Source organism: Oryctolagus cuniculus, chromosome 7, assembly GCF_051225735.1.
Source record: "Oryctolagus cuniculus isolate XC-2025 breed Fujian yellow rabbit chromosome 7, ASM5122573v1, whole genome shotgun sequence".
In the NCBI taxonomy this organism is placed as follows: domain Eukaryota; kingdom Metazoa; phylum Chordata; class Mammalia; order Lagomorpha; family Leporidae; genus Oryctolagus; species Oryctolagus cuniculus.
In genome coordinates this window covers 143426652-143442734 of record NC_142873.1, presented here as the reverse complement: position 1 = coordinate 143442734, position 16083 = coordinate 143426652, and the positions used below count along the sequence as shown (strand labels likewise).

General features: G+C 36.8%; 1 protein-coding gene across 50 annotated transcripts in view; it reads left to right on the top strand.

Annotated features, from left to right (window-relative positions):
- Positions 1-16083, top strand: part of EPB41 (erythrocyte membrane protein band 4.1) — a 228658-nt gene that overhangs the window by 171029 nt on the left and 41546 nt on the right. For 17 of the 50 annotated variants that reach the window (XM_070078940.2, XM_070078913.2, XM_070078939.2 and 14 more), the window contains exons 13-16: positions 1134-1190; positions 1352-1393; positions 2292-2354; positions 7835-8011. In XM_070078940.2, coding sequence (XP_069935041.1) covers positions 1134-1190; positions 1352-1393; positions 2292-2354; positions 7835-8011 — 339 coding nt within the window. Of the gene's footprint in view, positions 1-1133; positions 1191-1351; positions 1394-2291; positions 2355-7834; positions 8012-9958; positions 10010-16083 lie in introns of all 50 variants that reach the window. The other 33 variants (XM_070078946.2, XM_070078945.2, XM_089301165.1 and 30 more) reach the window with 9 other exon arrangements.

Genomic DNA, 16083 nt, shown 5'->3' with positions numbered 1-16083 from the left:
GCCTGGATTGAGTTTCCCAATCTCAGCTTTGGCCCTGCCTGCTGCTGGACATTGCAGGCATTTGGGAAGTCAACCAGCAGATGGGAGCTCTGGTTGTCAGTCTGTCTTCTGCCTCTCAAATCAAGTTACAGCAAAACCCCCACAGATTGATGAGGTTCTGTAAAGAGTGTAATATTTAAGGTGATTGATTTAACTCTTAATTAAAAAGCTCTCCTTTTGAAATCTCCAACACTTTGGGCATTGTTCACTCTATTATGCTTCCTCCTAATAATCTGCCTGGTTTTTTTTTTAATACTCCATATTCTTTATGTAGAAATTACTGTTACTAAAGGTATTTCAACACCAGACAGGAAGCCTTTGGCTCACCCCTTCCTACTATTAAGGATGAATCCTGCCCTTTCACCAAACACATGGGCACCAACTCCCAGAGAGGATATTGCAGCATGTTGAATGTTGCAGCTGAGACCTGTATGTGCTCATTTCTGAATGAGCTCTTGGAAATAATTGCATGTGTCAATAATGATTTGGATTGAGATAATTTTGATGTTTTGTTGTGTGGTAAACTGAGGGGTGAAATTGCCTTAAATAAATTGATCAACTAACAAAATTCTTTGTAAATGTATTTACCTGTTTTGTGTCATGTGTGGTTTATTGTGTCTGTGTTTTAACTGTAAGGGCTTTCTTTTTACTTCTGTTATGTATGTTATTAATTGATGTTGTCATTTGTACATTGTTTTTAAATGTTATTTAAAATACTTCCAGATCATCAAAAAAAGAGGTAAAATAAGAACATAGAACTGTAGCATTAAATAAATTTTTATTTTTAATGAGATTTTTATAAGTTAATATAAAAATATTTTCTTTATCAATAAGAATAATCCTTTTAATTTTCTTTTTTTGATAATTTGGATATCCATGTTACTTCTTCAGCCTTGAAAATGTGATGGTGATCTAACAGATTGCTATTGAGAGCAGGATCCTTCCCTGTAACACCCACCATAAGACTGCATCCTGATGATTACATATCCGCATGTTTCACAGCCAGCCTAAGGATGCAGCTTATTTGGAAACAATGCTACTGAAAGAAACCTACTAACCTGAAATGTTTCTACTACTTTATTTCTTAAATGTAGGTGGAAAAAACCCACATCGAGGTCACAGTACCCACCTCAAGTGGTGAACAAACACAGGTTTGTGCCAATAGCCACTTGTTCCTTACCCCTCTGCCCCTCAGATTTTTCTTCTTCCCCTCTCCCTTCACCTTAAAAAAATTATAAAATGAAGGTTCAAACAAACTTCAGTGAGCCAATATTTTATTACTTTTCTTTCTTTTTTAATTATGGCAAAACAGAAGCTTGCAGAAAAAAATGAAGATCTGATAAGAATGAGGAAGGTTAGCCATTTTTCACTTCCACAAAACTACATTGCCATTTCACCCATGCTGACTTAGAATGCATTAAACAGACAGTGATCCATTCTTTCATTGATTTCTGTTAATCAGAAATTACTTTCAAATAGCATATATATGTGTGTGTCTATAGATGCATACATATACATAAATCAAAGAAATTATAATCTTATCCTGTATAGTGGAGTATTTCATTAAAGTAAACATTCCTTTAGGAAAATATCTTTTCTTTAGCAAAATGAAATATTCAATTAGGGTCAAAACCTGTCCTTTATGTTTAAACTTTATAAAATCTATTTATCATAAGAACCATCATAGCAGCAACTCCCAGTTTGTTAATAACTATGGGTTGACTGCTCTGTGCCTCATTCTTCTGAACTACAGAAGAATGTAGTATATTTGTATATAAAATGCTTTAAATCTTTCTTATAAAAGGGTATTAGAAATTTAGACACTGCAGTTTCACTAAGTATGAAATATGTCCAAAAGCTAAATGATTTTTTCAAAGTATTTTTCCACTCATGGTACGTGAAGTCAAATATTTTTAAAGTCATATATTTTGAGGTAATTCAAGCAGTTCAATTTCAAAAATGATCATAAAACAGCTTGTTATGTAAGAAGCCAATGAAGCCAGGAGCACTGTCTATTTAAATAACATCATCACCATCTTTCATCATTTATAAACAAGGTCATGCATTTTCTAATGGTAATTGTGTTCTCCGTATGTCCTTGTGATTCTGTGACCATTTCATGTTGGCATATGCTGTGCTGCGGACATTTAATTTTAAATATTTTTTGGTTTGCCAATTTGCAGTTTTTTCCCGCAAGAACAACATTTTAATTTTTTATGCTTTTCTGTTTTTCCCCCCTTTCATTTTCACAGAAAAAGAGAGAGAGACTAGATGGTGAAAACATTTATATCAGACATAGCAATTTAATGTTGGAGGTTTGTATGAACTTGAAGCTTATTTCAGTTGGTTGCCTGGAATCTTCTGCATTCCTTGCTTATCCCTTTTTCTTCATTCTATGCTATGTTTGGTTTTGCATGCCATTGCATGAGAGAATTTTAGGTTTAAAATGCTTTTGCATGTTGGTAAACATGAAGATATGCAACCATCTCTCTTTCTGATTCTTTTTAGTTTCCATCTCTCATACTTATCTTAACAAATATATGATTGGGACTACCTCTACCTTGCATGGTTCCATTGTTTTATCCAATTTCAGGAAGTTCTACATCACTGCTAAAACTTCCTTAAATTTTCCGAGTGTATAAGCTTCTGTATGTCCAAAGAAGCAAATTCGCGCTATTTTTTCATTTTATGAACTGAGAGAGTGTGGAAAAGTAGGAAAAATGAGCACAATTCAGAGTGGATTTAAAATGCTGGCAATAACAAAAAAACAACAGAAGAATGGACAGGGGACAAAAGTGTGATTCAAGAAGAAAGAAGGATGCACAGCATTTAATAAGTAGTTACTATGACACAAGGTAGTCTAATCAGACAAACAGGCCTATGAGTATGGGGTTATTATTTTAAAGATGGGAAAATTGAAGTTTAGAGAAATTAAGTCATTTCCCCATAGTCATGATACTGGTGAGTTGGAATCTATCTAATCCTATTAAACCACATTGTTTTCCATTCAGAAATAGCAACATTTTGTCTGCTGTAGAAATCAGTGGTCAGATTTTTACCAGATCTGTATTAGTATACTTTACCTAATTGTGGGCTCCACATTAGAGAAATATAAAACTAATTAGAAAAGCAAGGGAACTCTATGAGAAAAAATTAAGGAAACTGGAGTTACCATACATAGGGAAAAAACACAAGCCAAGTTAGTTTACATGTCAGAAAAAAACTCTAACATAGGAGTTGATGACCTGTGTATCTTAAAAACTCAAGACAAAGCCAAAAGAAGTGGGCATAAACTGTTAAACCAAGGAGTTAACTAAAATATAAAGGAAATAGAAGCATCTAGGAAGATGATAAGAAGGGCTCCTGCCCTTGAAAGTTTACAGTGGGGGAACTAGGGAGAAGAGGAACAGTAAATGGGTAAACAAGGAGCAATAAAATAATTACAAGTTGTTATAAAAGGTACATGGGAAATAAACAGTATGCTATGCTTACAAAGGGGATCTACTCTAAATGGACAAGGAAGGTCTCTCTACAAGGGTAACTTTAAAAAAAAAAAAGATTTTATTTATTTATTTATTTGAAAGGCAAAGAGAGAGAGAAAGGTCTTCTGTCTGCTGTCACTCCCCAGATGGCCACAATGGCCAGTACTGGGGCAATCCCGAGCCAGGAGCCAGGATCTTCTTCCAGATCTCCCACATGGGTGCAGGGGCCCAAAGACTTAGGCCATCTTCTGCTGATTTCCCAGGCCATAGCAGAGAGCTGGATCAGAAGTGGAGCAGCCTGGACTCCAACTGGTGCCTAAATGGGTTGCTGGCACTGCAGGCGGCAGCTTACCAGCTATGGCTCAGCACCGGCCCCATCTTGAGGGTAACTTTTCAGCTGAGACATGAAAGATGAACATGGATTAAATGTGGTAAATATTAAACTAGAAGTTTGAAGAAGCTTTTTAAAATAAGTCTCTGGTTTAATATATGACATCCTGTTAAAACTTTATCTTTTCTAAAAAAAAAGAATGATTTATTTATTTGAAAGACAGAGTTACAGAGAAGAGACAGAGAGGGGTTGATATTCCATTCACTGGTTCACTCCCCAAATGGCCACAATGGCTGGGGCTGGGCCAGACCGAAGCCAGGAATCAGGAGCACTTGGGCCACCTTCCACTGCATTCCCAGGCACATTAGCAGGGAACTGCGTAGGAAGTAGAGCAGCTGGGTCTTGAACTGACTATGCAGCCATGCTGGTCCCTTAACCTCATCTTTGCTATTTGGAGAATCTGCTATGCACAAAGTACTTTGATAAAAGTAATAAAAATTATGGCCAGTCTTTATTAAACATGTACTACATGATGGGCATAATGCCAAATGTTTTACATACATTTGTCCCATGTAACATGTATTTTCCAAGGCTGGCCCTTTGGATATTTCTTTTTTTTTTTTTTTTAAGATTTTTATTTATTTATTTGAGAGGTAAAGTTACAGACAGTGAGAGATAGAGACAGAGAGAAAGGTCTTCCTTCTGCTGGTTCACTCCCCAAATGGCTGCAATGGCCGGAGCTGCACCAATCCAGAGCCAGGAGCCAGGAGCTTCTTCCCGGTTTCCCACGTGGGTGCAGGGGCCCAAGCACTTGGGCCATCTTCTACTGCTTTCTCAGGCCATAGCAGAGAGCTGGATTGGAAGTGGAGCAGCCGGGACTAGAACCCGCGCCCATGTGGGATGCTGGCGCCACAGGTGGAGGATTAACCCCTTGGATATTTCAAACTTAATAATTGGATCTCTCTGTTTTAACCCATATCCAACACTGGACCTGAATTAATTCCATCTTCAGAGATTGAGTAGGATAATAGATGTCAGTTGATCTCTGTTACTCAGCAACATTATGTCTCCCAGTTCTAATCATGTATGCAGTTCCTGACTAATCCGTCTTCAGTGCCTCTTCTTACCTGGAACCTACAGCACCAATCATATATTTATCATTTGTCCCATGAGGTGTGTTATGGCTTCTAAGACTCATGAATCCCTTTGTGTGGTGTGTTCCCCCCCCCCCCCAGCATTTCATTGACAGCCATGAGAGGGGATTTCTAAATAAGAGTGTGTTTGAAAACTAAAACTACTAACCGACTTTAAAGAACATTTTGTATTTAATGCGTATTTTGTTTGATTGCTGCTAAAATTTAAGATGATAAGCATAAAAAGATGTCTAACCTGAACACAGCCAAAAAAATTGGACTGTCATTCTTTAGTTGTTATAAAAGGTGGTTTTTTCCACTAAAGAAGTTCTCTCAAGTTATCTGTCACTCTAGCAGGGTTTTTGTTCCCCTTAAAGCATCCCTTCTCTCCCTTCTCCTACCCCACCCCCACTAATGCTTTGTTCTGGCACAAATAAGGTCGAGTTCATTTTTAGATCTGCCGCCTCCTCCTCCATCTCCCAGAGAGAACCTGTACCAGTAGCAAGTGTCTATGACAAATTCTATTTGGAACAGGTCCCTTTGAGATCTTAATTTTATTCTGTGCCCCCACAGGTTTCCAACAAAGCCAGCTAAGAAGGATGGAGAAAGCTCCCTCAGAAGCTACTTGTTTAATTGAAACATTTATTGTCTCAGGTTCCAAGCCAGTCAATAGCTAGGCAAGATGCTCATCACTATTAAGAGACCAGCTCAGGAGAGAGTTATGTGGTTTCTCCACAGTGCCTCTTGCTCATTTTTGTTTGCTCATTCACACTTTTAACTTTCTCCAATGTATTAAATTGGTCTTGACCCAAACAGATTTAATTTCCAGTCAGGAGCTGGATCATGGGTCCTTACATGCCTGGTAGGTCCCAGCTGCTTGGCCCAGAGCTGAGTCTGAGTGAGCTTGTTCATGCTTTTCTTTAGCTAGTAGTTATGCTCATCTTGCTTTCAGCTAAAATAAAAGTGCAAACTTGTATTCCTGTATTCCCAAAATGCATTTCATCCCAACAAACCAGAGGTGCTCTTATGGGGGAGCTACAGGATTGCCCTTTTTGGGTTAGTTTTTTTTTTTTTTTTTTACTAATCTCAAAGCAAATATACATGGTTCAGTCTTGCAACATATAAAGAATACACTAATAAATGCATTATCTGAATGTATACCTCCAAAATCAAAGTTATAGTTTGTCTTACTTGTTCTTTTTCCTATGCTTTTTCGCTTTTGATACTGCTTTTGAAGCAGTTTTATTTAGTTGAAGCATATATTGCCCTCGTAAAAAACTTTTAGACAAATTTTGATTTAAATCAGTGCTAAGGTTTCACCACCACCACCCGAAATTAAACTGTTTCCCACAGAGCCAAGGAAAAAATACTAACATTCACAGCATATTAGGAGATATATTTAGCATTATGATTTTCTTGGACACAGAACTGCTTTGATATATAAACAGATTCTTTTGCAGTCATAAAATGATGGGCTCCACGTATTTTGATCCCAAGCACATATCTTTTTGAGTGTAAGTATTGCTGGAATAGAAACTTTCAAGTTTTTGTCATCAAGTTATATTTGCCAGATTATTTTTTGTCATCTTCTTTTTGAAAGTTGTTATTTACCTCTTTTCATATAAACCTGAATATACTTCTAGCTCAGGCTTCATTATCCTTAGTTTTGATCATTTCTCCCTGGAATGTCCCCTGTAAGAGCCTGCCCCTACCTTTAGGAACCCAATATTCAAATCTGCTGGAACAATGGAATTATTTTACATTGTCAAGGAGACATATAAAATATTTGGTAAACTCTTGTTAACTCACTGCAGTCCATAGAAAGAATGCCCCTATTTTGGTTTATAGAGAGGGATGAAATGAAGCAGTTAAAAGCTGGAAAATATAAGGCTTTTAGTTTGTGTGAATACTATTAACAACAGCCAACAACAACAAAATCTGATTGTATTTCATACCCCCGAGTAATTTTTCTGAAAGTAGTAACAACCTGCTATGGAGGCTTTAACTATAAATTTCAGTAACAAATTCTTTTTTTTTTTTTTTAAGTAGCAATAATCCAGTGGTGTGCTGGAATTAGCTCATTTTTTAAAAATATTTTATTAGTTTATTTGAAAAGCAGAGTTACAGATAGGCAGAGGCAGAAAGAGAGGGAGAGAGGGAGAGGTCTTCCATTTGCTAGTTCACTCCCCAGAAGGCCACAATGGCCAGAACTGTGCCGATCTGAAGCCAGGAGCCAGGAGCTTCTTCCAGGTCTCACATATGGGTGCAAGGGCCCAAGGACCCAGGCCATCTTCCACTGCTTTCCCAGGCCATAGCAGAGAGCTGGATCAGAAGTGGAGCAGCTGGGACTTGAACTGGCACCCATATGGGATGCTGACACTGCAGGCCAGGGTGATAACCTGCTGTGCCACAGCACCGGCCCCCCTAGCAGTTTCTCTATCTGTCACTGTCTCCATCCTGCCTGAGATGAATCTAAATTGGTTCCTGTCCAGCCGAGGCCAACTGAGTTGTAGGATTACCTTCTGGGGATGAGGACTTGGAGATCTGGTACTTCATCATTTTAGAAGTGTCATAAAATTAAGAAGCAAGCTCTTTATGGGTTATATAACTGCTAAGAGCTGTGGGGTTCTGATGCTTCACTGATTCCAAGGAAAGAACCTTGTTTTAATAAAAAAACAAACAAATAGACCATGTTGTATATTTACAATTTGAATGCACTTTATGGACTAGTAACATCTATCCTGGATGTGGTATGTTTTCTTCCAGTACCCAGTCTCTGATGGGTTGCCCTTGGTGTGTTTTTTGTGCTGATTATTTATTATTTTACATCTGTGTCCTTTCAACTGTAGGATTTAGATAAGAGTCAAGAAGAGATCAAAAAACATCATGCCAGCATCAGTGAGCTGAAAAAGAATTTCATGGAATCTGTACCGGAACCACGGCCTAGTGAATGGGATAAGCGCTTATCTACTCATTCACCTTTCCGAACTCTTAACATCAATGGACAAATCCCTACAGGAGAAGGAGTGAGTATTTTGTCTACAAGACCAAATGTGAGAATGAATGGAGTAAATGTTTTTGTATATTAACATTCTGCATCTAAGAAAAAGTTTGGAGTTGAAATACAGCTTTGATTCCTTATTCATTGTAGCTTTAAGGCATTCACAATCAAACACATGTTTTTTAAATCATGTAGGCTACCCAGTCCAATTATGGGAGCCATTCAGAGTTACCAGTAGATGGTCAGGCTCTGAGAACATTCTGAGCTGCGTGCTTCTGGCCTAGTGTGTGTTTATAAGTTGACCAGCAGCCAATAGAACTTTGTTTATATTCAAACTGTGCCTTCCAGGACCAGAAAGTTTACTAAATTTAGTAAGACCAAAATTGGAAAAGGATTAGCATTTTTTTGAAAACTTTATTTGAATATTTGCACAACTTAGGAATGTCTGAAATGATTACCCACAATTATATAATAAACCAAGAAGACCACTAAGCTAGAGGATCCAGAACATCAAGTATTAATAAATGTATTTTTATATTAGAAAAAAAAGATAGTTTATTTTTATCTTTATAAGTAATATGAAAGTTTTAATACACTGTTTCATGAGATACTCATAATTAGAGCAGGCCTGAAGTGTCTTTCAGGGACTTTTATTTGTCATTGTTGTCATTACTTATTTTAGCAATACTACACCTGAGTCAATGAATCTATTTAATGAAAATATCTTAAAAGTTGCCATGAACATATATCCAAAAATCTTTATCTTTATCCAGTACAGGTGAAATAGTTATAAAAATGCTCACAATGACTCAGTGTTTACAATGATTTTTAAATCATACTTATTTTCCCCCTAAGTGATAGCAGTTCTAGTTAAGAAAGGTAAAGTGTTACCTTCATAATTTAAAAGCTGATTTTTTTCATTTTTCAGAATTCATGGTAAACTATCCAAATTATTGTTTAGTTTCTGGAACTGGAGAAAGTGATAAAGTTGGCCCACAAAGTATATTTTTTGTACTTTTAAAGTATTATAAAATTGGTTAGCAATTTTCCTGAGTTAAATTCATTTCACAAGTAATGCTAGAGAATACTTGGACAACAGACAGCTAAATAGTTACCAGAATGATCAAATGCCATTCCTACTTCCTGTCCTCTCAGCCACCATTCCCGGAATAAAATGGACACTGGCTTTGTGTTCTAAATCTAGAGTGCATACCCTGAACTGTAGCAATAACTCTGTCTTCTGGGTGAGACCACTCTCAGTGCCAGGCAGATAATTCATTTTGATATGTGTCTGGTGTAAGAGCCATAAAGGGCCTAGTAGTCACTGTAGCTTCATTTGCCTGTGAGGATATGGCTAATCCAAGCCTCTCTGAATGATTCTTAACATATCATTTATCTTGTCAGTCTTAGTTTATAGAGTAGATGATTAATGTCCTTGCTAACTCCAGGATCCTGTGAGCCTATGACTTTGAGAAAATGCCTTGTTGCTATCTCACCTGATTAACCCTACCTACAAACTGTAAAAGTTCTATGACTCTCTACAAGTGGTAAAAGATGCTCAGCTACTTTGAAAAAATGACTTTGTACTCTCTTGGATAAATTTGAATCAGTCTCCATTTCCAGAAAATATGTTAGGCCTTTTAACAGAAACCATCTGAGGACTGATTTGGGGAATGGTGATATCATTCTGTGGATTTTTAAAGAAATGACTTTTTATAAACTAAATTAGCACCTTGGGTAATAATAGAATAATTTTATCTCTGTGTTTACATTTATTACCCCATAAATGAATAATGGAATAAATAGTAATTACTGTTATGATCTTTTGTGTTGGGATAATTCTACTTTCTGGCATTTTTTACCTTTTTTAAGTAATTAGGATACTATTTCTGTTCTCTGGGGATACCTCTTCCACCTTTGACAGCATTGTTGCATGTGAGGCAACTGAATTTTATAATTTGTGTATGACCAGGTGAAGAAAACCTCTATCCTTCCCTCGGAAAGAAAGGTTGGTGGGCCAGAGGTAAAGCTGCTGTTATGACTTGTGCTTCTCAACCAGAATTTGCTCTTGTCATGGCACTAAGCAGATAACCCCCCAGAACCGGACAACAGCCGCTAAATGATCTTTTTTTTTTTGGCTATCCTAGACAATTCACACCCACAACCTTTTGGCCTAACATATAACACCTCATGGCTGCAGCTTTTGCAGCTTTCAATTTGCTTATTTTGGCGCATGGCTGGCTGCATGAAGATATAAATATGTATTCAGAGAGAAAATGAATTTAATTATACCCTATTCTTTTTATGTTGTCTTTCTTCTCCCTTTTTATTTTAAATATCATTATAATTTTGCATCCTTTCTTTTCCTTTTTTCCTTTTGCTGACCAGTCCCCTAGCTACTTTCTCCCTGATACATATCACTTAGGGGTGTGCAAAGAACCAGTGTTGAACTTCCAAACTGATCAGAGAAGACTAGCTCAACTGAGAGAACTTAAAGCCAAGTTTTTCCTTTCATAGATAACAACTGTCTTGACTGTGGAAAGCAGAATACAGAAATTGCAGGAGGAGAACAACTTCTCAATTGGACAATTGCAAGAAAAAACTTTCCTTAAAAATGTCAAAATTATTTGCTTAATGTAATATATAAACCTTCACCTTAATGTTACTATTTTTAATCATGACTCTGAAAGAAATGGAAAGAGAATTTGCAATTGTTGGTGGGTTTCATTTTTCTCTTTTTTGTTAGACATTGGAGGCACACAAGAACTTTTATGCCTTTTGTTTTCTTTTGCAATCTTTAAAATATTTAAAATTTTTAAATTTAAATTTTTAATCCCTTGCACAAAAGCTAAGTACCATACTGAATTGTTGCAATTTTTTAAGCCTATATTAAGAGACATGAAGATTACTTCTTATATTCTGCCATTCTATTTGTAATAAAAGTAACTTTTCTGATGGCAAGAAGAATGCTTCATTATTGGTTTTGCCCAACTGATTAGTAATTGATAGCACCAAAGCAATGAAAAATGACCCCAAATTCACGTATGCATATCCTCAAAGGAGGAATAAATAATATAACTAAGGAAATCCAGTGGCTCTTTGAACTTTTAGGAGTTCTATTGTTTACTCATTCAAAAAAATTATCCTGTTGTGTTACAGAAACTTTGCCAAGATAAATTGCCAAAGAAAAGTAAAACTAAAATAAAGAATGTCCAAAAGATCTTTCCAAATCCTTTGCACATCCCCAAGTATCATTTTTGAGCATTTTCCATCTGTCATTTTGTTCATCTTTCTCTGTCTTTCTTGATCTTCTACCGTGAAAGCAGACACAGGAACGTGCTCTGTTAGTACAGGGTGAAGAGAAAATTAAAAGGCAAGAGAGACCTCCTGAGAGAGCCTTGCCCCAGCAAGAAAATGAAGAGATTCTTCCCAAGGTTTCCATTCCAATCCCTGAGGATCACAAGCCTCTCAGAAAGTGCCACCTCCACTTTAGCAGCTTCCCATCTCCTCGTATTCCTTTCGTGATGTCTTTTCTTGTGGTCCTTGCATTGGCTGTTTGGTGGCTGGTCTTTCTGTGATCGGAAAACAGGGTGTGCGTCTGAAATATCAACGCTAAAACCATGGAACTTTTGTCCTTGACTTCCACTGTGTATCTCCTGTATGATACTCTCTGGTAGTTCACTGTCGTAAGGGAGCTCCTGTGATCATTTTTCTGTTAATTAAATGTTATGCTTTGTAGAGTACGTACTGCAGGGCACAGAAGAGTAGTAATAGATGGCCCAAGCCAGCTTTGCTGCACTGAAGTTTAACAAATTTAAAGAAATTAGATTTAGGCATTTGACAGGTTGGTTCTTTTCCGAAAAGCTTTAACTTTTATCCTGCATGTTCTTACTGTTTACTGTCGCTATGTCCTCCTCTCCTATGTCTCACACAAACCAGGATACTCTCCCGAAACATTGATAGAGTGCTTTCCTAACCTCCTGTAGTCATTTGTGTGGCATGGGCTCCATAGTTTAAGAAAAAAAAAAATCAACTTACTAACTTTTCAAAAGCCTTAAAATGGTAACGTGGTAACGTTTAATCTACAAATCCGTAGCTACTCCTTTTCTTTGAATATCAGAGCAGTAAATACAAAGGCCTTTTCTGGAAAAGGGCTTTTGACTTCTGTGGCCTTTTTCTGAGTGTTTCTAATCTGTATAGGGACAGATGACTTTATCCTGCTTGGTTAGAAAGATCTGCAAAGGTTAAATGCCATCGTCTCGTAAGTAGAGGGTCGTTAGGGTGGAAGGAAAATGGTGCTGGTGTCCCTTAGCCTCCAGCCAGGGCTGCATTTTCCAGACTGTCTTTAAAAGTCCTAGAATACAGCTTTATTCAACATCTGTACATAAACAAACCCTTCTCCGAATTAAAATACTGTTACTTCTTAACAGCATAAGTAATTTTGCTAGAAGCAATGGTTAGCCATTATGAAAAGCTTAAAATATATATTGATATACTTTGTTTTCCTGATACACTTCAGATCTGCTTGTTCTTGCACTTGTGTTGAAATCTATTGTTTTTAAACAATGGCTTTGTGAGCTGAAGTTCTGTTGTGACAAATATGTGTTCTCTGTTTGCATGTGGATTTATAAGTCTTCCCTGAAGTAAATATGAACACTGTCTCTTGAGAACACAACTAAGCTGCCTAACCTGTTACTTTTTTACTTGATTATTGATGAAAACTTGCATGTAGCTTTTTAAAATGGCTTTTGAATGTACCAGTATGGATGTTTTGGTTAATGTCACTAATATTTGTTTTGAAATCTGAGTTTATAGGGTTATCAAACTGAGATTATTGTACTTTGTTTTACTTCTCAATGCTTTTCAGTTGATGAAACTTCTAAACAAGACTTTTTGGTTTTGAGAAGATGGTTTATTAGAGCAAAAAAAAAAAAAGAGAGAGAGAGAGAGAACAGTAAAGCCAGCCAAGACTCTTTTCTCCTTCAACATCCACCATATTCTGTTGTCTCTGGAAGCACGCAGAAATAATCCTCTGGTATTTCTTGAAAATGGTTACTCTGACATTATAAACTTTCCCCCAAAAAAATAGGAAAAGAAGCAAGGGCCAGGTTAAATTTAAAAATCTGTATGCATGCACATCTTTCATGTTGCAGACTATGTGTACTTATAACAACTCTTTTGTAAATAAGCATATTATTGATTAATGCATATAAGAAGAGAGACCTCAAATCAACCTGAGATATTGCACAGCTATAAGTGTTCCCCTTTATCTGTGAAATGGATACAAGAGCTTCCTTTAATGAAGTAACAAATGACAGGATAGCATTGGTTAGATTATTTAAAATCTTTTTTAAGGAATTAAAGATGAGATAATCTTAGGAATTTATTGATACTTTTATAACTGTTTCAGATTATATTTCCTGAATTTCCAGTTTTCATCCTTGTACACAGCTTTTTTATTAATTATAATTGTAAACTTCATCTTGAATTTTGTTTCACTTTGTATTGGAGTTATTCCAAGTCCATTAAAAGTTCAGATATAAGACAGTGATACCTTTCAGTTTTCTGAAATACAGCAAGACTCCTCAGAGATCCTGATAGTCAAATGAGAGGCCATTTCTTCTATTAATAGGATAAAAATGTTAAGAGGAAAATGGTCAAGCTCTTCTATTGGATGAAACTGACCAGTGCAGTCTCAAAAGACACACAAATCACAGTGATCAGAGAAAAAAAAAATGCTGGATATTCCAGCTTTGTTTTACCTAACGTTAATGCTGCCAGTATTTGTAACATAAAGCTGTAAATAGTCTTGGTTTTCTTCGCCTTCCTCATTCCATTCTCAGTCCCAGAGGCAGATCCAAATAACTGTGCATTGTTTTTTAAATGTGATTTGTTTGTTTATTTTTAGTTGAGAGAGACATAGAGAGGTCTTCTGTCCACTTGTTTACTCCCCAAAAGCCTACAACAGCTGGGACTAGGCCAATCTAAACCCAGAAGCCTGAACTCAATCCAGGTCTCCTACCTGGGTAGCAGATCCAAGTACTTAAGCCTCCAGGGATATGCAATAGCAGGAGTTTGGAACAGAGAGCAAACTGATGCTCAAACCCAGGCACTCCAAAATGGCTAGCGGGCATCCCAGTGTCTTAACTGCTGTGCCAAATACCATTTTCTGTGTGTTTTTATTCTGGTTCAGCGTCTTAATGTCAGGTTGATGAATTAAAAGCAATTTGAACTATAGGTATCAAGGCAGACCAATGTAAAGTCCTAGATGTATGTATTGGTTTTGCTGTTAATCATTTCTAGAGTAACTATGAATTGTTCACTTAACCACTGGTGCCCAGATTTCCACTTGGGAATGTGGAAATAAACCTACCTCATGAGAATTAATCTGTACCATGTTCCAGATTCCAGAGGCTCTGGTTGTCATTCCATTTTGGTCTTTTAGGGACTAGGAAGATGGAAGTTAAAAAACAGACACACATTAACTTCCTGGAATTTTTTTGTTTCAAAGAAAGCAATTAGATAGTTATATTTATTTCCATCTACTCACTTTTGATATTTAACCAAGCATTTAAAACTAAGGTTAAAAATATCTTTCCAAAGTAATCTTACTCTTAATAAATTTGTCTTATCCAATTAGTATGCTTAAAATGGGCCATACTTGAAAATAAACCCAGCATCTATATTTTAGACCTGTCTTTTAGCCATTTCCTTATACGCCAACCCTTGGAATAGGAAGGAGATTCTGTTTGCATGGATCAGTTTTGTACTTGTTTACATCTTTGAAAAAAGCTTTGGAGGGACAATATTCTGACTCTGTGGACTAAGATTTGACTGGGGATGGTCTGTGGAGTAGATTTCCTTTTGTTATCCTAGAAACTAGGTCACTTTCTATTAAATACTATTACAAATTTTACTGTGAAATTTCTTTGGATATAAGCTTTCTAACACTTTCGCCTACTTTCCTAAGTTTCTTCTGTAATATATCTTGTAGGACACACCAGACATTAGAAGTTCACTTATTTTTAGGCAATATTAACAATCAAATATGATAACTTGTGGTTTACCTAGTGGTTATGTATATTCAAAATAAAACAGAAAAGGCAGAAGTAAGATGAGACACTTTCTCGTTGTTTTTGTGTGTGTATGTGTGTGCCAAAGGTTTTGAATATAGTAAAGATGTATTGAACATCTCTACAAAGTTGCCTTCCCCTATACTATTCTTCATAGAAATTCTAAAATCCCAAACTTCTTTACAGCATTCTCTACAGCTTTGAGAAATTTCACATTTTTTCATTACCTTCAAACTACCCCTGTTGTTTATCATTTTGTCACTAGAAACTAAGACAACTCCTTACTTTCCCTTTTGCATGGCAGGTGGGATTACCCTACCTCTGCCTCTTCTATGCAGTGGATAGTGTTAGTAAGGCTGCCCTCATTTGCTGCTGTAATCTTTCATGCCTTAGGACTCCTTTATATGACAGCAGCGTATGACCTGAAAGGAACATTGGTGTGGGGCTAGGAAAGGACACCCAAAATGGTTACAGAGTTAGGAAGCCTTATAAATTCAGGCTGGGAGAGGAAGAGTGATAGCTAAGATAAATAATTTTAAATTCATGGGAGGCTTATTTAGAACCTGAGAGACAAAAAAAGAAGAAAAAGCAATTTATTATTTTCATAGATAAGAAATACAGGCTAGGCGCCGGCATTGTGACACAGCGAGTTAAACAGCCTCCTGCAATGCCAGCATCTTATGGGAGCACCTGTTTGAGTCCCAGCTGTTCCGCTTCTGATCAGCTGCCTGCTAATTTTCCTGGGAAAGCAGCAGAGAATGGCTACTTGGACCCGTGCTACCCATGTGGGAGGCCTGGATGGAGTTCTAGGCTCTTGGTTTTGACCAGGCCTAGTCTGTTGCAGCCATTTGAGGAGTGAACCAGCAGAAGAAAGATCTCTCCCTCTCACTCTCTCTGTCCCACTGTAACTCTGCCTTTCACATAAATAATTAAATTACAAAAACAAGAAAGAAATATAGGCAAAAGCTAAGTAACCTTACTAATAGCTTCACTTAAATGTATAAATGACAGATTATTTTTAAAA